The following is a 21,793-nucleotide window of genomic DNA, read 5'->3' as shown; positions in this document are numbered from 1 at the left end:
TGGCTCAGTCCATCTGATCTTGAGTATAGGTCTATAAATCACAACTCTAAGTGGATTAGGCTATTACCGACAATCGGGGCTGAACCACTATAAAAATCTCTTGTGTGTTCTTTATTTTCTTTATTATACCGTCTGTGTCGTTTACATTCTCTTGAAGGCTTGTCGTTATTGACGTTCTCACGTCGTTGGCTAAAAAGACAGTCAACAGCTATGAATGAAGAAATGGACTTTTTAAGGAAGAATAAGACATGGGAGTTAGTTTCAAAGCCTAAAGACAAGAAGATAATTGCTTGTAAATGGATTTATAAGCTAAAAGAAGGGGCAACACATGATGAGGCAAAAAGGTATAAAGCAAGACTTGTGGCAAAGGGCTTTACACAAAAAGAGGGGACAGACTATAATGAAGTATTCTCACCAGTAGTTAAGTATAAAACTATAAGGATCATGCTAGCTTTAGCAACCCAGCTAGATTTTCAGGTGGAACAAATGGATGTTACAACAACGTTTTTGAATGGAAAGCTTGAAGAAACCATTTTCATGAGTCAAACTGAAGGTTTTGAGGTGGAACAACCAGGTGGTGAACTTGTATGCAAGCTAGAAAGGTCTTTATATGGTCTGAAGCAATCTCCTCGTCAATGGAATAGAAGGTTTGACAATTTTGTGACTAGTTTAGGGTTCAAAAGGTCCGAGTTTGATACATGTTTATACTACAAGAATTTAGAAACAAGTGATGTTGTTTTCTTACTCTTATACGTGGATGATATGTTACTAATTGGAAAAGAAAAGCAACAAATTGTTTGGTTAAAAGGACAACTCAGTAAGGAATTCAAAATGAAGGATTTGGGTACAGCAAAGAAAATTCTTGGCATGGTCATTACAAGGAAGAACAAAGAGGAGAAGTTGATTATTTCTCAAACTGGATACTTGTCAAAGGTGCTTGACAGATGCAACATGAGTAATTCTAAACCTGTCAGCATGCCTATTGCTGGGCATTTCAAATTTTCAAATGATCAATGCCCAAAGACTAATGAAGATACAAAAATAATGGAAAGTGTTCCTTATTCAGAAGCAATAGGTTGCTTAATGTACTCAATGGTGAGTACCAGACCTGATCTATCTTATCCTCTAAGTGTACGAAGTAGGTATATGGATAATCCAGGCGAACCTCATTGGGAAGGTTTGAAATGGTTGTTAAGATACATCAAAGGCACTTTGAATTATGGATTTCAATTCAAGAAAGCCAAGGGACGGATTCATCTGGAAGGATTCGTGGATTCTGACTATGTAGCAAATAGAGACAATAGGAAGTCAGTAACTTCATTTATTTTCTTGTTGAATGGAAATTGTATTTACTGGAAAACTCAACTACAACCTGTGGTGGCATTATCTACAATTGAGGCAGAATTTATGGCAGTAACTGAAGCTATAAAAGAGGGAATTTGGCTTCAAGGCTTACTCAAAGAGCTAAAGATGTTGAAGGGAAGAGTTACTGTATATTCAGATAGTCAGTCAATAATTCATCTCAGCAAAAGTCCTGTGTACCATGAGCGTTCAAAGCACATTGACATTAGGATGTACTAGATAAGGGAGAAAATTAAAAACAAAGAGATTGACTTGGAAAAGGTCCCTACTAAAGAAAATGCAGCAGACTTGGGTACAAAGGTGCTGCCTTTGAACAAGTTCAAACATTATTTGAACTTGATTGGTCTTGAAGAATGATGAACACCGAAATTCGAGTATACTTCTCCACTGATCTAAGGTAGTGTCTTATGCCATTAATATAAGGATTAAGGTGGAATATGTTGGGGTAATCCTAATATCACTGGCATATGACATGTTGTTATTAAGAGGTCATTAAATAACTTATCTCTTCTGTTACTCTTTTAAGCCTAGTTAGTTACAACAGATTTTTATCAGTTAAAATAGAACTGGTTTTACATTCAGCACGTGAAACATTTGGAGCTGCAGCTATATATATCTGAGGGTTTCATTAGTTGGACACATAAGAAAAATAAGAGGTTTTGAAAAGAGAGAAAGAGAGAACAAGGGTTAATTTTCTTTGTACATTTTTTAGTGTGTGAGTTTACTATGGTATAAGTTAAGTGCTCATAATTTGAGTTGTACAGAGTGTTCAAGAACCTTTGTAGAGGAAGAAGGGTTGTTTGTTTTGTAACATTGATTCATTATAGTAGAGAATTGCTCGGACTGGATGTAGGCCTTAGTTTTAAGGCTGAACCAGTATAAAATCTCTGTGTGTGATTCTTTTTCTTCCCTTCTCTTATTTTTGTTCTCTAAGTGCTTGTGTTTTAGTACACTTTTCTATGTGTATTTGTTCTTGGTTTGTTTTGCAGGTGAATCTTAGAGCCTTGGGGTCATGGATTGCTTTACCACGACAACAATGTTTTGAGACCGTTGGGGTTAGAGTTGAAGCTCCGATTAGTGAGGACCTGAAAAGAAAGTCAAAACAAAAGCAAAAAGATGTCACTGAGTACAACCACAATCTAAGCTCTTTTTGGATGTAGCTATTCTTGGAGTTTTTGTTGCCCCGATATTTGTCGCTTTAAATACAACCAAGTCATGGTTGCAGATACATGAAAAAGATAAACATAAATATTCAAGGAACCTTCATAATCAACTATCTTTTAAAACATTCTCAACTAGGTCATGCAATAAAAATAAATAATGGTTGTACTTTTTTTCCTTGATAATCAATGTTATTGTTTCTTTTGTTTGAAGCAACCTTCATGCATCCTAGAGGGAATTTGTGTCTTAGAGTGTCATGTTTAATGATTTAAAAAACTTCACCCATGGAAAAAAAAAAACATTCCAATTAAGTGGCAAGCTTTTTCTGACCACACACTGAAGAAATGAAGATGGTAATACAATATTAGAAAAGTAATATCAACAACTATAATGACCAAAAGAAACTGAAGAATAATAGTGCATTTTTTTAGGGAATGACCAAAGGGTGTACATGTGGATTTGGTACATTCTTTGATGTCTGTCCCGCTTGACCAACCCTCCTTGTGTTCTTAGCCATTGTTTCCTTGATATTCTTGAGTTCAGTTCTCAACGAAAGCACCAAAATGTTGACCCTCGATTTGGTCAATGACACGGAGTCACAAAAATGATATGAACTAGAGAACTGGATGCAAGAATGTAAACGACACTAGGATTTTATAGTGGTTCGGCCCCAAAGATTGGTAATAACCTACGTCCACTTAGTGTTTTTATTTACATAAAACGCCAAAACCTGCGATCAACAAACAAGGGTACACTGAGTTTCACAAGTCTCGAAAATAGATATAAGTATTGTGTATAAAACCATTATTTCTCTCTGAATACCAAATATTGTGTATGTCATAAATGAATTCTATCAGTCTTATTTATAGGCTCATGGATGTACATATAGGTCTATGGGCCATGTTCAACTTACGTTACAAGCATAACAAAATAATAACATAAATAATGATATTTACATTTAAATTAGTAAATATCTTTGAAATATCTAACTTATAACCGTTTCTAAGTATTTTTCTAGGTCCCACGAGCAACTCTCGTCAAATGCTTATGTCACCTTCTCTTCCTACTGCTCAGCATACTCCTTGCGTCTATTCGAGCAGCTCAATTTCTTCTAATACTCTGGTCGTAGGTCGACCAGGCCTTCATTAATAATAATCACGTGTTGCTCATGCGCCTTTTCAACATGTCACGTCATCATGCAAATATTTTGGGAAATAATTATATTCTTTTGTTTATTTTAAGTATATGTTGATAATATATTTAGTTTATTTTGAGTACTTTGGGTGAACACATTTTTAATTTTTGTTATTGTGTAGGTTGATTTTTAATGATTTTTTCACTGTTGATTTTTAGTTTATTTTAAATATATGTGTAATTGTTCTGACGTATATTTTGGATTGATTTATAGTTTAATTTTAGGTATACTTTGGGTTTTATATTATATATTTTTTAAAATAATCTTTGTGTTTAATGGTAATGTTTTTCAAATTATTTTTTTTTTAGTTTATTTTGGGTGTATGTTTAGTTATTTTGAGATATATTTTGGGTTTATTTTTGACACATTTTAAAATGCAAGGATAAGCTTTTTAATTTTTTTTTTTTTGAATATTTTAGTTTATTTTGGGTTGATTTGTAGTTGTTTTTTTAACAATGTATTGTTGTGGGGTTGATGTCTAGTTGATTTCCAGTTGCTTTTTTGGGGACCGCATTTTTGTAATTATGAACTATAAAATTGTATTTTTGAAAAATTGAGTTAGTAATATTGAAAAAAAAGGGATCATATAAATGTATAAAAGAACATTGAGAAGTTTACATAAATATAAGAAAAATAAATGTACTTTCTATATTTATGGGAAAAAATAAGTATACAGAATATGGTAAGTTTTGAAAAAAAAAATTAAATATGATAATTCCATATAATATAAAAAATAGATTACCATAATAATAAATACACAAAACTCTTTCTCACTCTCTCCTTTCTCCCTCACGATATCTCTCTCTCTTTCTCTTCTCCTTTCTTCCTCTCTCCTCCCCCATTTGGTTCCCTTATCTCAGCCCTCTACCGACGATGCTACCTCCGCCCCACCCCCGACGACGATACACCTCTGTCCCTGCCCCTAACGACGATGTACCTCCGCCCCTCTAGTTCTTCTTCTTCAAATATGGTTTTATTCTTATTCTCTTTGTTGTTCTTCTTCTTTTTCACACCTGATTTTGCCATTTGAAATCTAATTTTGCACTTCATTTTTAATGTTTTTTCTTCTAAACCTAACTGTAACTGGTTACAGTCACGATCTGTTCTGATTTCTATTTTTTTTTTCCAGATCTGTTTAAGTAACCGGGTACAATGGCGTCTGGTTCTTTTTATTCAAATCTGATTTTTTAGACCTAGATGTAATCAGTTACAATAACGATTAATTTAGATTTATTTTGTTTAGATCTAATTTTGTTTTCACACTTGACTAAGTATCCAAGTATCATGGCGATTGGTTCTTTTTTTCATATTTTTTTCAGACCTAGCTGTAACCAGTTACATTCACGATCAATTTAGTTTATTTTTCTCATATCAATTTTTTTCCAAATCTCACTAAGTAACCGATTACAATTCAATTGGTATTTTGATAGTGGTGCATTACTAAAAAAATCAAAATTATTATTACAGTTGTAACCAGTTACTACAACACCACTTAAAATATTAAAACTAATTTTTATAGTTGTAACCAATTATTGCACATCACTAAAAAAATTAACAGTGACATACGATTACTACCATAAAAAAATATATATTTTGATAGTGGTAACCAGTTACTGCGGATAAAATGTTGATTGAAGAAGATAAAAAATTAAAGAAAAGAAGAATAAATGGAAATAAAAAGCATGTTGATGAAGATCTCAGTTTTTTTCTTCAAAAAAAATAATGTAAAAAAGTGTTTTATAAAATATGAATGATAAAAAAATAATACAAATAGATTAAAATTATAAAAATAACCTCAAAACATATTAAAAATAGCACTAAAACTTTATAAAAAAATTAAAATATGATATACAAATTAAATATTACAAATATATGGGGAAAAAAACTTCCATAAAAATGTAAACAAAAAAAATATACCATAAAAAACTTAAGAAAAAAAATGCCATATTTTTCAAAGTTTAAAAAAAATGAGAAATTTACATGAACTATGAGAAAATTTTATAAACTTTAATATATATGGCTTTTTTTTGTGTGCATTTTTTACGGTATTTTTTGTCATTTTACTTTTTTTTGGGATTTGTTTTCCCATATTTATGCAATAATTTATTAGGTTTCCCATATTTAATTGTATAAGAATATTTTTACTAATTTTGAATTTTTGTGAGGGTATTTTAGTAATTGTAGGTAATATATTTTTAATTTATTTTTCTGTTCAGTTATTGGAAAACATTTTTTTTTTAAATCAGACGTGTTTCGTGTGACTGTTCATTTCTGGCATGCAGGTACTCGAGTACCTATAGCCTCCATTTTTTCTAGCTTGCTTCCTTCCCACGCTTTTATATTTCGACCATTATGTCGTACTCATATGCTTTAGTCACTGTTTTTCCAAATTGTTTCTTCTTTTTCGTTTTCCTTTTAGGGTTTAGTAACATTACTGTTTGTGGTTTTGTCACGATTTTGTGGTGTTCGACTCAGTGAGTACCTGGTTACAAGGGTTATGTTTTAGTTTTTTTTGTCTAATTTTGTTGATATTACTTTGGATTATCTATTTTTTGGTCATAGGTGGTTTATTTTCCGGTTGTTGGTGGTTTTATTTTGAATCAATATTAATGGTTGGTTTTGTTTTTTATGCACGTTTTGATGGTTATTTTTTTTAGTATGGTGGTTTTGGCTGTTTTTAATCAGTTTTTTTGGGAAATTTTATGGTAGTTATTTGGAATTTGTGCTCTATATATATGTTTTTCATTTTCTTTTGTGTTGTTTGTTTTTTTATTTTGCAATGCATTTTGTATTTTAAGTTCAAAGAATTCTGATGGAACAGTCCAAGTTCTCTAGTGATGTTGTTGCTGGAGTTGGTGAAGTTGGTGGTGCTTCTGATTTTGATAATATTGCTCAGAATGTGATTGATTCTAAGAAGAAATCATCTGAAGTTGTAGAGGGTGCTTCGAAGGTTGGCGATGTTGGTGATGATATTGGTGAAGTTCTTCCTCAGAGGAGTAACATTTCTCGTGTGAAGTCTGTTGCAAGGAAGAAGAGTAAATATCCTTTGGCTGTTAAAGAGAAGAGGAAATCATGTACATCTTGTAGTAAGAAGGATAAAGTTGATGCATCGGGAAGTAAGGATGCTGAAGTTGGTACTATTGAGACGAAGCATGTTGTGGTATGTGTTTATTTTCTTAAGTATAATAAAAAATGTTCGTATGGTGATGTTACTGTAACTGGGTTCACATTCGGGGGATAGTGTTTGTTTTATTATTATCGTTGTGATTTTTTTTCTTAAAGTGTTTTGTTTCTCTATTCCTGGCTACATGTGTAACAGGTCATAGGTAGATAAGTTTACAATTATTTATTTTATGAAACTAGTTACATGTTGTGTAATTTGTTTGTTTGTATCTTCTGCAGGCTCATTTAAAGATCAATCCCTCTAAGAGGTTTGGAAGTAAGGTACAACATTTCAATGAGAAGAATTTCATTAAAGACTTGAAATCTAAGACACCAAAAGTCAAAAATAATTGTTTAAGAATACGCCATTTGGGCACTTTTTAGAAATTTCTGATATTCATTTCCAAACCCAACTTACACAATTGGTTTTGTTAAGAGAGGTGTCTCATGAGAGGGAGGATGAGGAGATGTGGCTTAAGTTGGGTCATAGGGTTTGTAGGTTTTCTATTGAGGAGTTTGCCCTTACTACATGTCTTAATTGTGATGGTCTTTATGATTTAAGTATTTTTCATAAAAAGAAAGTTCCTTTTAAGAAATAAATATTTGGTCATTTTGGTGGTAAAGTGTCAAAGGCAGAATTGTGTAATGATTTCAATAGTAAGGAGTTAGTAGATGATGATGATGATGTTGTGAAGTTGGGCATATTTCATATTTTAGGAAACTGCTTGTATGGATATATTAGTGAGAAATTGGTTGGTGACTTTTTTTTTTAGATGGTTGATCATGATTTGTCTAAATTGGGAAGTTCGTTTGGGATAGGACTTTTCATTATATGAAAATTGCTTTGAAGGGTGGTAATAAAATTTTTGATGGTCTTTTTGTTGATGGGAGGGTTGGGCTTCATCCTTATAAACTTCTTGGTTTTCCTGTTGCTTTTCTGGTGTGGATATATAAAACTATATCTGATTTACATCCTAAGTTTTATCAGAGGGTTGGTAAAAAGTATCCTCGTTTGTTGAATTGGAAGAATTTTGATAAAGTTTTCTATTCCAACTTGGCAACAGAGATTTTTAACAGCAAAAAAGTATAATATTTTTTTTTGTAACTGGTTACTGTATTTATATTTGTTTCAATCATTTAAGATTTTTGTTTGTGTAACTGGTTACATAACATGGTAATCAATTTCTTGGTTTGTTTTTTATATATATTTTTATTTCTACAATTGACTATCTTTATCCAAATTCTGGGGAGAGGCAGAAACCAGCAGTGAAGAACTTTAAGTTTGAGCCTATGTATTTGCCCAATGAGTGTCCTAATAATGGAGATGATGGTTCGGGTGCCTAGGTACTTGTTAGTTTTGTTATTATTTTTTTGTTAAAAAAAAATATTATTTTGTTTGAAATTTATAGGTTTATTTCTACTTTTATTTTTTGATGTTTTGTAATGTATTTGATTATAATTTTTCAGGTTGATAGTGAAAAATTGAGATTGATTTGTAAAACAATTTCTTCAATAAAATAGAGCCAACAAGCTATTATTGATGATATTGCAATTATGAGGTCTGAGTTTATGGGGAAACTCTGTGAGTTGTCTGCAATGATTGGAAGTATTGTTGAAAAAAATTCAGAAAAGGTTGGACATCCTGGTGATGAAACTGCTGGATTTAATGAAGTGAAAAAGTCAATTGATTTTGATAAAGTATCTATCCTTGTTTCTTTTGATTCTAAGGGAACTGGTTTCCTCTATGTATTTTTATTTTTTTGTAACCATTGTTTGTTGTAACCAGTTTCTTTTTTTTTTTTTGTCTGGGCTTGTGGGATGGATTTAGGTGAAAATTTCGATGGTAATAAGGTACTTGGTTTCTCTTACATAATAGTATGTTGTTATATGTAAGTTTATTGATGTAACATGTTATTGGTGTAACCGTTTTTTTTTTTTTTTTTAGGGCTTTGGGAATGATTTAAGTGAAGATTTTGATGGTGTTTATATTGGGTTGGAGTTGTCAAATATTGTGGCTCAAACTAAGGTATTGAAATCAATTTTTTTGTTTCTTTTTGTTATTTTATTTAAAATGGAATTTGTTGTAACTAGTTTTATTGTTCTTGATTACAAGATAATTCAAAGAAGCCTGAGTTCAATTCTGATGGTTTAAGTTTTGAACAATTTTTTTTTGGATCCAGAGATTTTGAAGGTTATTGATAAAACTGTGGAGTATGCAGAAGGATAAAAGAGATTAAGCAAGAGTAAGGATGATTAGAAAATTGTGTTGGTTGGTGATGTTGATGAAATTCATGTTCTCATTGAAAAGAGGGAGGCTAAACCTTGTACTCGTGTTAAATCTCCTTTTGTTACTGAGTTTGGTTCATCTGAAGTAAAAGAAGATGTGAAGAGGAAGTTAGAAGAAATGTTGATAGTTAGAGGGTTACTTCCATTTAAAGATGAGATTAGACAGAATGTTCATAATGATGAATGCATGGATTATGTTGCATGGATTGAGGATAAGATGCTTTTTAGAAACAAGTGTGTTTTTTTTATTTTGTTTAATATTATTGCTATTGTTATGTAAATGTTTGTTAATATATATATATATATTTTTTTTTAAAGAAGAAAAAGTTTTCTGATGTTGATAACATTATCAATCCACCAATGGATTATACTTTTGTTAAAATTGCTGAGAAGATGTGGTTTTACAAGCTTCAAACTTGTGAGGAGGAGCTTATGGACACTGTAAGTAACCAGGTTCTTGATATAATGTTTTGTAACTGATTTCTTTGTTTGTTTAGATGTTTAGTTATTTTTTTTATGATGGTTACGACAAGTAATCAAGTTCTTGTAGTATTGTGTGTAATTGGTTTTGATAATTTTTTTTTTTTTGACAAGTAACCAGGTTCCTGACTTTTTTTGTTTATTTATTTTTTTGTAGCATATCAATGTTTGTTTTTATTACTTGAGGAAGAAGATTAAGTTGAGTGATAGTTTGAACAGGAGAGTTACAACTACAGACTCCTGGTTTGATGCAACTATCAAGGGTCTATATGATAACTTTTTGGCAGCCAAATGTGATCCAAGCAACATTCGTTTTGATAACCTGGTTTCATATTATATTATTGGTGAATATTTGTTTTGTAACACTTCTTGGGTGGATATGGATCATGTTCATTTTCCTGTGCATGGGAAGGTTCAGTTGCATTGGATTTTCATCCACTTTTGCATAAAGAATAGGATGTTAAGGCCCTGATTGGTAGTGCATTTGAATCCATTTTTATTATTTTGAAAACTTAAAATTTGTGGACCCCACAAGAATACATTATTGGTAGCTTGTTTTTGGAAACCAAATCCAGAACAATATCTGGATTTTGTGTTGTAAAATTGAAAACAAGCAAATCACGTTTTCTAACTTCTTCCCAAAATTCTTTAAAACAAAATCCACTTCTCTCTCTGCTTCCTCCCCTCCCCTCCCCTCCCCTCCATTATTCGTGAAAATCAGACCATCTCCATCTCTCTCCGCTCCCTGCCCTCGACTGTGTGGGTTTGTTGTAAGCTCAATGATGACACTGCTCTATCTCAGCAGATTCAGTCAACCGGCTGCCCCTCCTAACTCCAGATCTCATTCCAGATCTCCCCACTCCAGATCTCCCTCTCTTTTGTATTTGTTGCACCAGCCACATAAGGTATTACTACGCTTTGGGTTTGAAGTTATGTGCGAGTATATGACTTTTTTTTTCTTTGTATACAATTACTGAAAATTCTTACTACTTCATATTATTTCGGTGAAGATTTAGTACTATATAGTGTTTTATGTTATCACGTTTTGGAAAAATAAGTGATGGGTACCATACTACAAGACATCTACCAATGAAGAAGTAAAATATTCTCTGTGTATATATATATATGTATATATGTCAAAATTTGATCAAGTAAAATCTTCTCTGTGTGTATATATATATAAGTAAAATCTTCTTTATATATAAATATATATATATGTGTGTCAAAAAATTTCGAAATTTGACCAAGTTAATAGTTGTATGATATTGGAGTGATTGTTATTGTTGTTAATGATTCAACTGAAAAGGTTACAGTAAGAGCATTAATGAAATATGCACCACTGTTAACAGAGCTGCAAAAATGCAAAAGTAATATTGGACAATTTTTATGTATATATGTACATGCAAAGGGAGGGATCCCATATTACATATTATCAATCAATAAAATTTATATGGTATAATTACTCAGTAGTTTGTTTTTAATTTCTAAGAAAGTTTTTTAGATAGAGAGTTGCATTCTTTGGATGCTTATAGCAGTGTGTACTTGCAGACAAGTACACTATCTCAAAACTAACATACTAATTAGCAAATGGTGTGTACACTTGTGCTTATTATATGTTATTACAATTTAATCAACTTTGTATAGAAATGTACAATTGAGTGAACCATAAGCTTTTCTAGTTCACTAGTTTTATGGTGCTGGCCTCTATTCTGAAAGTTGGGATTTTGTTGTAGTGTATCTCCCATCACATAACATATATATGTTATATATATATAAGGCTTAAACTAATGCATTTGATGTAGCTTTCACTACAGCCCCTTTGATGTAGATATCAGGTGTTGTTATGTCCATTTGTTAGCTATTTTAGATCCATTTCCTTTTGTGTTTATTATGTGATGTTGTTTTACTGGGTCTTCTATGAGTTATTGTTGTTGGATTTAGATATTTTTTTTACTGAAGTTTACTTGAAATATATTATGTTCAATTTTAAAATATTAATGAGAATTTAGAGGAAGTAATTTAGAAGAAAAGATTGAGATTGAAGTGTGTGGCAGTAAAGCCACTTCAAGAAGTATTCTTGTTTTTTTTTTAAATAATGATGTTGCTTTACTAGTATTTTCTGAATTATTACTATTAGATACTTTTTGGAGGTTGGATCGGTGGGCTCGGACTTGATGGCTGGATCGGTGGGCTCGGATTAGGACCCCTCTGGGGTGGTCCGTCGCCAGGTTGGTCAGGTTGCGAAGCAGGTGAAGGCCGATTCCTTGCCAGCTGCAAGGCCGCCTCGAGAGCTGCCATGGCTTCGTTCTGGCGGCGGTCCATCTCCGCCTGCCTTTCGCTTAGCTCCGCCCGCTATCGTTCATCTCTTGCTGCTGCCGTGCCACAACTCCGGCAGTAGTCTCCTGACTGGCTCTCAGATTAGCCAGCTCTTCTTGCAACGCGCCCAAGGTACTCTTCAGCGTTGCATCATCCATCTCTTCCTCCTCAAAATCCAGATGTGGCTCATCCTCCGCCACGCTTGCAGGAGGAGGAGGAGGTGGCGGGTTTGACGGTGCAGCGGCGGCCACCTGTCCAGTTTTCTTTGTAGCTTTTGCCATCGGTTTTTCTCAGCAATGATATGTCAAGCTCTCAATGAAAGCACCAGAATGTTGACCCAAGATTTGGCCAACTGACACGGAGTCAGAATATGCTTGATATGAATGAATATAATGAGAAGAACGTAATGACAAAAGTAAATAAGACACAGTGCTTTATAGTGGTTCGGCCCCAAGATCTGGTAATGACCTACGTCCACTTAAACTGATATTGATCTAAGAATCAGAAGGGTGATCAAAGAACTAGAGTTCAATGAGTTTCACTAACCTCTGAAGAACAATACAATATTACTAGGAGAATTACTATAGTCTCAAATGATTCAAAAGCCAAAAGTCCCTTCCTTGAGCTATCTCTTGCTATTTATAGGCTCAAGGGGGATTACAAAAGATTTTTACAGATATTCTTTCCCGAATAATCGGATATTCAGGAGATTGTGTGAGATAAATTCGGGATTCACAAAGATCTTCTCATAAATGTTGCTTTGTATGCGGAACTATCGACCAGCCTGGTCGCAGGTAAGACTGGGCCGCTAACTGCTTCTAATGCGTCTTCTGGTCGATACTCTAGCAGAACATTTCCAGGTGTCAGCCACGTGTCCAGGGATCACTTGCCACGTCATCAATGCTCATTTTTTGGATAACACATGTTTTCTCAATTAGGTTGACCATAAAATTTCCTTTCTCTTCTACCACAACTTGGTACAGTATAGTGTTTACTGGGAATACCTGTTTTAGTAGAGGAATACATGTTAGAAACTGGTTACTGTGATAATTATTAGTAACTGGTTACCAAATTTCTTGGGTAATAATATTTTGTGCAGAATATATGTTAGTTACCCGAAATTTAATGACCTGAATAAAGTTTTCTTTGAGCACAGTTTTAGCATCTGTTGTTACTTGTGTGAATGTGTCGTTCACTTCGTTACAATTTTTCCATACCCACTTTTGAACTAAACTTCGAAGGTCTTTCATCATTGTAGTGATTGGCAGCGTTCTTACAGCTTTCAATGCAGCATTTATTGATTCTGCTATATTTGATGTCATCATTGTATATCTTCTTGTTGGAGCATGGCATCAGGACCAAGTGTGATATCTAATTATCTGTAAATACAGTCTTATGCAAGTATCAATCTTGTCTATTCCGTGCATGTAGTGCTCAAATGATTTTATCCTGTATATCTTTGCCGCCTTCACAAAGTTTAAGTTTAGGTCCTCACTATGGACACCAAAATTCACTTTGATGTTGTTGAATATGTATGCTCCATGGAAAGCTTTTGGGTATACATTGTCTACAACATTTTCTATGCTTTTATGCTTGTCTGAAATGATTGCTAGACCTGTTTGTAAAATCACAATTAAGTAACTGGTTATTGTTTCCAAATTAAGTAATTGGTTTTATTAATTTAAATGACTATTTTTTTTACACTTATTTTATTATTGTTTTGCTGAATCATTATTAAACAGTTTCCTCCAAAATAATGATATATGTCTGTCCATTTTCCTCCAAAATGGAACAATGTCATTATAAGTTTCATATCTATAATATAGCACAACATAATTTTTAGCGTTGTTACTTTATTTATTCAAATGTAACTGGTTACATTAGTGACTGAATATTAACAAATGTTGAAAATATATAATGTAAACGGTTTCCTTTAAGTAAATCAAGAACTGATTTCCAGATTCTATGTTTAATTTTTTTTTTTTGCATAATGTTGAGTTTTGCGTGTGTAACTGGTTACCTAATTGAATGTGTTCTCTTGTTTTTTTTTTAATATTTCAAATATGCAAATGTTAAAGACATATTATGTAATCGGTTTCATTAACGTAAATAAAGATCTAATTTCCATGTTTCATGATAAATTATTATGCATAGTGTTATTATTATTCTTTTGTTGTGTGTGTAACTAGATACTGTATTTAATTTTTTGTCTAGTTTTTTTTTTGTAATATTTGAATTATGCAAATGTTCAAATTATGTGATGTAACCAGTTTCATGTGAGTAAATAAAAAACTAATTTCCTAGTTTCTTGTGTAATTATTTTCCATGTCGTATATTTCAAAGAAGATTTTGTTTAGTTTAAATGTTACCTATTTGAGAAATTGTAGAAGTTGATGGATTTGTGTTTTTCCTGATTTGAACGAAGCTAAAATCAGAAGATGTTGTCGAAGAAGAAGATGTGATTGTTGGAAAAGAATCAAAATTTTGTTTTCGAAATTTTGTTTCAGTTGCCGGAGAAGAAGAGGAGGTGTTCAGAAATTGAACTCTACGTTTAATTCAATGATTGTAGAAGGCCGGAGAAAAAGAAGAGCAGGCGGTCATAAATTTGGTTTCTTGATCGAAGAAGAAGAATTTCGTGTGTTGCTGTGGTTGGAAACTATGGAGAACAAGTTGAAGATTTGGTGATTGGCGATTGGTTTCTTGATCGGAATCTTGTAGTGGGCAATTTATATCAAATTTACTAATGTTTATGGTAATCTGATTTCTTCGTTTATGGGAATCTCATATTTTATAGTTTTTATTAGGTGCCTAATTCTATATTTTTCTTAATTATGTTTTTGTCCATATTTATAAAAAGATTAGTTAGTTTTCCCATATTTATGTAAAATTCTAAAAAAAAAATCTGATAGGTGTAATTTCCAAAAATAAAAATCTTTGAGAGTTGGGCTTACAAATGCACCTTTGCCTATTTGTTTTGGGCCAAACATTCCTTGTTCAAACTTCAAACCCTAAAATCTAAAAAACTGAAAAAATCGCATCTGTCCATTTCTCGATCCTTCCCATTTTCACTCTCGTTGGCTCGTACTCCGCCGCCGTGGTCTCTCGCCGGCCGATCCTGTCTCCTTCCCTGATCCAGCACCGGCCGCTCCTGGTCCATGTAATATTTAGTCTCTTCTTCTGTGAGTTTCAATGTAAACAGTAGATGTTGTTATAATATTCAATTGCAAACTCTCTCTCATCGTTAATTTTGTACTCCAATACCATTTTCTTTTTTTTTCATGGTCAGTCAGTATAAGAATGAGAAAAAGTATATATTAATGTAAACGAATAGTGATATACAGAAGTAGTAGTAGTGGAAGTGGACCTTTGTGCGTTTTGTGTACGACTGATTTTTGTTGTTGTTGGAATAATAGCTTAATTTTCATTATTGATTTGGTTTGAGCTAATAGAACTAATTGGTTTTGAAAATTATTTCTAATTTTGTCGGTATTGATATTGATTGTAGATATAGGTGATTGTCATTTTTGAAAGGAAAAAGAAGTAAAGAATGTTAGGAGGAACGGGGCCAATCTTACCCCTTCCTGCTCCTCCCTCTGATGGAAATCTTGGGCCACTTCCGCTATCTCAACTGACTGAAGAGCAGCAGAAGGAGAAGAAGGAGGAGGAGGAGGAGGAGGAGCTGAACAAATCCAACTCGGCTCCTGCTTCAGTTGCAACCCACACAAGAACTATTGGAATCATACACCCTCCTCCGGATATTCGAAACATTGTCGATAAAACTTCGCAATTCGTTGCTAAGAATGGGCCTGAATTTGAGAAAAGGATTATAGCAAACAATACTGGGAATGCCAAATTCAATTTCCTGATTCCTTCAGATCCATACCATGCTTATTACCAGCATAGGCTGTCTGAATTCCGTGCTCAGAATCAGTCGCCTTCACTGCAACCTTCTTCACAGCCTGCAGACTCTACTGGACCTGAGTCTGCCTCGCCAACTACGGCTGCCGATGGCAATGAAACAACAGCACAGAAGCCTGATCCGTCCGCCCAGTTTAGACCTGTACGTAAAGTTCTTGAGCCCCCAGAAGCGGAGCAGTATACTGTTCGACTTCCTGAAGGAATTACTGGGGAAGAATTGGATATTATTAAGCTCACAGCCCAGTTTGTTGCTCGAAATGGGAAATCGTTTTTGACAGGATTGACTAGTAGGGAGATTAATAACCCTCAATTCCATTTTCTGAAGCCTACTCATAGTATGTTCATGTTTTTTACTTCACTAGCAGATGCGTATTCAAAAGTTTTGATGCCCCCAAAGGGCTTGACAGAGAAGCTTAAAAAGAGTGTTGTTGATATGACGACTGTGCTTGAACGATGTGTGCATAGGCTAGAGTGGGAACGCTCGCAAGAGCAGGCTAGGCAAAAAGCTGAGGATGAGATTGAGCAGGAAAGAATACAAATGGCCATGATAGATTGGCATGACTTTGTTGTGGTTGAGTCAATAGACTTTGCTGATGATGAGGATGAGGATTTACCTCCTCCCATGACCCTGGAGGAGGTCATAAGGAGAAGTAAGGTTACATCTATGGAAGAAGACATTGTTGAGCCCAACAAAGAGGTGGAAATGGAAATGGACGAAGAAGAGATGCAACTTGTTGAGGAGGGCATGAAACTAACTAGACTTGATGAGAATGATGAAGAAAAGAGGAATGAGATGAAGGTGTCTGAGGAACCAGAACCGCCAATGAGAATTGTTAAGAACTGGAAGAGGCCTGAGGATAGGATTCCTGCTGAAAGAGACCCAACGAAGTATGTTGTTTCTCCAATCACTGGTGAGCTAATTCCTATTAATGAGATGTCTGAACACATGAGGATTTCTCTCATTGATCCCAAGTTCAAAGAGCAAAAGGAGAGGATGTTTGCGAAGATTCGAGAGACTACTCTGGCTCAGGATGATGAGATATCTAAAAACATTGTTGGGCTTGCACGTACTCGTCCTGATATATTTGGTACCACAGAGGAAGAAGTCTCCAATGCTGTGAAGGCTGAGATTGAAAAGAAAAAAGATGAACAACCGAAGCAGGTCATATGGGATGGTCACACTGGAAGTATTGGGCGAACTGCAAACCAAGCTATGTCACAAAATCTTAACGGAGAGGATCAGAGCGATGCTGCTAACAATGACTACAGGACCCTACCTGGTCCTACTGCTCCTCCTAAATTTGGTGCACCTTTAGTTCGTCCTCTTCCACCACCACCTGGATTAGCTTTGAATATTCCTCGTATGCCTCAAAACACAATTCAGTATCCACCTCCAAACAGTGGTGGGCTCCCTGTACCTCAACAAAGACCCCCAGTTATGCAAATGATGCAGAGGCCGCCAATGCCGCAAATGACCATGAATTCTGGTCAGCAGTCCTATATGATGAACCGACCGCACTCAATGCCTCCCTCCATGTCTTTAGGTGGACCAAATATGTCTGTGCCGCCTCCTCCTGGTTCTCATTACAATCCCCTACCAGTTCCCCGAGGTTATGCTCCAGTTCCTGGCCCCCCACCTGCAATGCCCCATGGAATGCCCCCACCCCCTTTGCCTCATGGAATGCCTCCACCACCACCTGAGGAAGCTCCTCCACCACTTCCAGAAGAACCAGAGCCAAAGAGGCAAAAGCATGACGACTCTTTGCTTGTTCCAGAAGATCAGTTTTTGGCTCAACATCCGGTATTGTTTCTTGTGTTGCTACCTTTGGCAGCCAAAATTTTCTGACATCTGTTATCTAATTAAATACATGATTTCTGTTGTTTTATTTGGTTTCTGACTTGAGATTTATATATGTGGCAGGGACCTGTTCGCATTTCTATTTCTGTTCCTAATGTCGATGAAGGAAATCTTAAAGGTCAACTTCTGGAGATCACAGTACAGTCTCTATCTGAAACTGTAGGAAGTCTGAAGGAAAAAATTGCGGGCGAGATCCAGCTTCCAGCAAACAAACAGAAACTGAGTGGAAAACCTGGTTTCCTCAAGGACAATGTATCACTTGCTCATTACAATGTTGGAGCAGGCGAAACACTTACTCTTTCTCTTAGAGAGCGTGGTGGTAGAAAGAGATGATCAGATTCTTTGAACATGCCATTTGAGGTTTTTGCTGGAATTTTCTTGATACCGTGAAAAATATGCCATACATTGATTGTTGAATCCCTTTTGACCTTCTTTGATGGAAGAGTAGTATATGTTAGTGATGTACTAAGAGGAAGATTTTTGAAAATTTTATTCTCATCTTTAACTGATGATAGAGTGCTATCTAATACAGATCAAGCAGGGTGTCTCTTACGGGCAATGGGAAGTATGCAAGTTCCTTCGGTTCTTGACAGAGCTATTCATCTACCTTTAGTACTTTCACTTGTGCAGTTACTTGGCCAATGTTATGTTCCCATATATTTGTATAATGGCTGTGATAATTTTTAAAGCATTCTTCAAATCTTGGTGTTATGAAAACCTTTCAAGTTTCTATATATTTACTGTTAGTATTTCTTGTTGATACTTTGTTCCTGATTTCTATATTAAGGAACTTTTTGCTAGCGTTTAATTTTATTTTGTAGGAAGCTTGCTCATTCTGGACTGGGTGGACTGGTGGGTCAGTTTGGTTCATTTTGAGCGTCGAAACAGTCGGTGTGTTTCGGCCGGTGCTTAAATCTTATATCTCAAAAGCCTAAGTTAACCTTCAGCTAGTTTTTTTGTGTGGCCTCTACTAGAGTTGGTGTTGCCTGATTATGTTGTTTTGCAACTACAGAATGCTACTACTTTTTGGAACTCTTGGAATGGTCTCACGGAGAGACCTGTTGAAACTTGGTTGTGTCTTTCTCTAATTATCTGACACAGGTAGACAAAAATGTGTTGATCCATAATACTTGTTTGTAACTCCAATGGCAGTCATTTGAACCAGCCCCTTTGTTTTTCTTTTCACGTGGTGCAGTTGAACAGTGATGTGGTTGGAGTTTCATGTGGGAGTCAGCAGGAATTTAGCTTTTTGTAATAGTAAAATTTGTTGATTGCATTTTAAAGGGGAGAAATCCTTTATAGCTCGACTTAATAATAATAATAATTCATCACCGACGTGTTTGTATGATCATCGCCTTTTTGTTTTAAAAGTCATAATAAGAAATTAACATGTATTGGAATCTTGCAACTGCAAAAACATCTCGACTTCCCATCCGCTTGACAAGCAATGAAAGCATTTGGATTAGTATTTTCAGTTGGGGAAAAGAATGGAGTGAAGCATTTTCATTTTTGTAGATACATCAAAATATTACTTGTACAAGGCTACTTCAACAATTGAATTCACGTTACTTCATCCCGTTTACTTGCTCTGGTGCCAATCTAGATTTTTGTCCGTCTAAGATTGTTTTGAGACGGTTAATTACTCTGCAAATTCCATCTACTGCAGTAATCTCTGAAATCTTTTTCTGAAGCATTTATTACTTAGATTCTCTATAAATCTAGGGTTTCATCAATCAGATCTTTCTTTCCTTCTCTCTCCAATTTCTTCTATTTTCTATCAATCCCAACTCCTGTTAACTGCCATTTTTTTATTTTCCATGAATTTGTTGATAATTATGTCTAGAATTAGGAACATAGCCTGGAGAGCTGAGGTACGTTGGTTATCATTGCTTGTTTTGTATATCTCTCTGGTAAGAAGGCATGTTTCTCAAGTTTACTTCTATTTCATTTGGGTTTTACTTAGATCTTTACTTAAATACATCTCTGTTTGCAAATGTTTTGTTATCTCCCTGTTTGCTGACTCTAAACTGAATTTGGATGATATTGTCAGTTCCTTGTCTATTGCTCTCAATCTAACCAAAGAAGAAAACAATGTACATGCTCTTGTCGAGTTAGTCTTTAGGGTTCTTACTACTAAATCGTTAAAAAATTTTTTTGAAAAAAACCCTCCGTAAGGTCTAACCAACCTGTCTCCCTGTTTCCATTTCTGATCATTCTCCAAGACTCTTCCTTGCTCAATTTGGTTGTGAAAGGGATAGAAAAAAGGTCTTAGAGGGGCAATCGGGCATGTAATTTGGCAAATTATTGAGGTTATTGGTAAATGGGAAGTAATTCGGTGAGTAATTGGGTTTGGTTGACTTAATTAGAAATTTTAGGTGAATTTTGAGGTTTAGTGGAAATTGGAGCTAAATGACTATTTTACCCTTGGAGGTTACCTTGAAGGTTAAGAGTGTGTAGGTGTAATATAGTTGTACGCCTTAAATATCTGCAAGTTATTAGCGAGCTGGAAAATGGCATAATTTAGTCCGCCACGTGTAAATCGTCCACCCGGAGCTGCTGTTACGAGTCTCCACCTCCCTTGCCTGAGCTGATCAGAGAGTTAGCAGTCTACTCGAAGGTAGTGGATCAATACTATGGATATCACGAGCTGGCACTACATCAAGCTCGAGGTGCTGCATAGATCTGACACTCGAATCCTTGTAAAGGCTACCACGCAATGTAAACGTGCACATATCAGACATTACATGTCTATTCCATTCCTGAATTCTCGGGCACGCAGTATAAACGTGCGTGTTCAGGCACCCCACGACTAGTTTGGGCCATGCGACCCATTATCCCCCTTACCTATTAATTAGACAACACCTCATTGTCAGGTTTTAGGAATTAATCATCAGTGTCACAGAGATGACATGATGGGTAAGAAGGTCACAGGATGACCCCCTTTACCAACGCCCAGGTATCCTCTCCCTATAAATACCAAGACCCTGGGCGTTGCAAGGGGTTGGCATTTTGGTGGAAAAGAAACACTCTGTAAGGAATACTCAAGAGATATCAATAATATTGACTGGTGGACTAGATAGATTTTAACCTTTGAACCACCTAAAAAGAAATGAGTGATAACCTTCCCACGATACTAATTTCGCTAGTTTAGAGTTACGACATTTTCATATTACGGTTCACTATTTAGCACTAATCCATCCCGTTTATTTGTATAATTATCTGTTGGCGAAGAACCGCGTCAACAATGGTCATTTGACATCATCATCTAGTAAAGTGGGCAGCAACCTTGGGGAAGTGGAACTCACGTTCAAACTCTCTCCTTCTCTCCTCTTTGGTAACTCTCAAAAGCTCCAAGAACATCAAACACAACGGGAATTCTTATTGAAAATTTGAGGAAGTTTGGAGGAAGTAGTGGCAAGCAAGGGAGAGAGCGGCTGCTAGGGATTCATTTTGGTGTAGAAGTCTTGGATCACGATTCAGAGGTAAGCTTTCCTTGGTAGATTTTCGGATTTTGAGGTTAAAGTTGTTTAAGACTATAAATTTGCAATTTTGGGTTTTAAGGGGATTTTGGTGTGTTTCTGTGGTGATTTGATGTTTTTAATAGTTTATTTAGGTTGTATGGAGTTTTTTGTGGTCAAAATCTTGTGCTAAATACCTATTTTGGTTGAAATTATGGGTCTGGTATCGCAGGGAATCATATGGGAGCATTTGGGGAAGAACATCTTGATTCTGGGCAATTGTTTGGTTTCTGGTGACCTAGTGCGATCGCGCTAGGTTGTGGCGCGACCGCGCTAGTGTCCCAGAAACCAGGGACTTTTGAATTAGGAATAGGGTTTCAAGACTAGGGGTGTGACCGCGCCAGTGCCCTAGAAAGCTCAAAACCTCTGCGAGCGCAACCGCGCCAAGGGCAGGCGTGACCGCGCCAAGTGCCCCAAAAAGTGTTTTTTTTTTCTTCTGATTTTTAGGATTAGGGCTCGGGGAGTTCAGGGGTCCATTTTGGGGCCCACTTAGGGGCTTGGGAATAGTGACTCTATAAGTTAGGGTTCAGAGTGAGC

At 35.2% G+C, this 21,793-nt stretch overlaps 1 protein-coding gene across 4 annotated transcripts; it reads left to right on the top strand.

Moving 5' to 3' along the window:
- Window positions 1-14,956: 14,956 nt before the first annotated feature.
- LOC133824116 (probable splicing factor 3A subunit 1) lies at window positions 14,957-19,069 on the top strand. Of its 4 annotated transcripts, XR_009888483.1 has the most exons (6): window positions 14,957-15,119; window positions 15,468-17,681; window positions 17,802-18,098; window positions 18,560-18,629; window positions 18,751-18,839; window positions 18,934-19,069. XR_009888483.1 is itself a non-coding variant. In XM_062256983.1 (4 exons), the coding sequence occupies exons 2-3, from the start codon at window positions 15,510-15,512 to the stop codon at window positions 18,069-18,071; spliced, it is 2,442 nt and encodes an 813-aa protein (XP_062112967.1). In that variant the 5' UTR covers window positions 14,957-15,119; window positions 15,468-15,509; the 3' UTR covers window positions 18,072-18,098; window positions 18,560-19,069. The 4 variants fall into 4 exon arrangements, 2 of the variants coding, with proteins under 2 accessions (XP_062112967.1, XP_062112966.1); XR_009888484.1 differs by having other exon boundaries at window positions 18,560-18,643; window positions 18,751-19,069; XM_062256983.1 differs by having other exon boundaries at window positions 18,560-19,069.
- Window positions 19,070-21,793: the final 2,724 nt, after the last annotated feature.

Source organism: Humulus lupulus, chromosome 3 (assembly GCF_963169125.1).
Source record: "Humulus lupulus chromosome 3, drHumLupu1.1, whole genome shotgun sequence".
NCBI lineage: Eukaryota > Viridiplantae > Streptophyta > Magnoliopsida > Rosales > Cannabaceae > Humulus > Humulus lupulus.
Note: the sequence above shows the minus strand (reverse complement) of the source record. Positions and strands in the feature narration are given on the sequence as shown.

Bases quoted from the DNA above. Each gene is read 5' to 3' on its own strand.
- LOC133824116 (XM_062256983.1), top strand. From the start codon at position 15,510: ATGTTAGGAGGAACGGGGCCAATCTTACCCCTTCCTGCTCCTCCCTCT. The intron at 17,682-17,801 runs GTATTGTTTCTT...TATATGTGGCAG, and splicing joins AGTTTTTGGCTCAACATCCG to GGACCTGTTCGCATTTCTAT.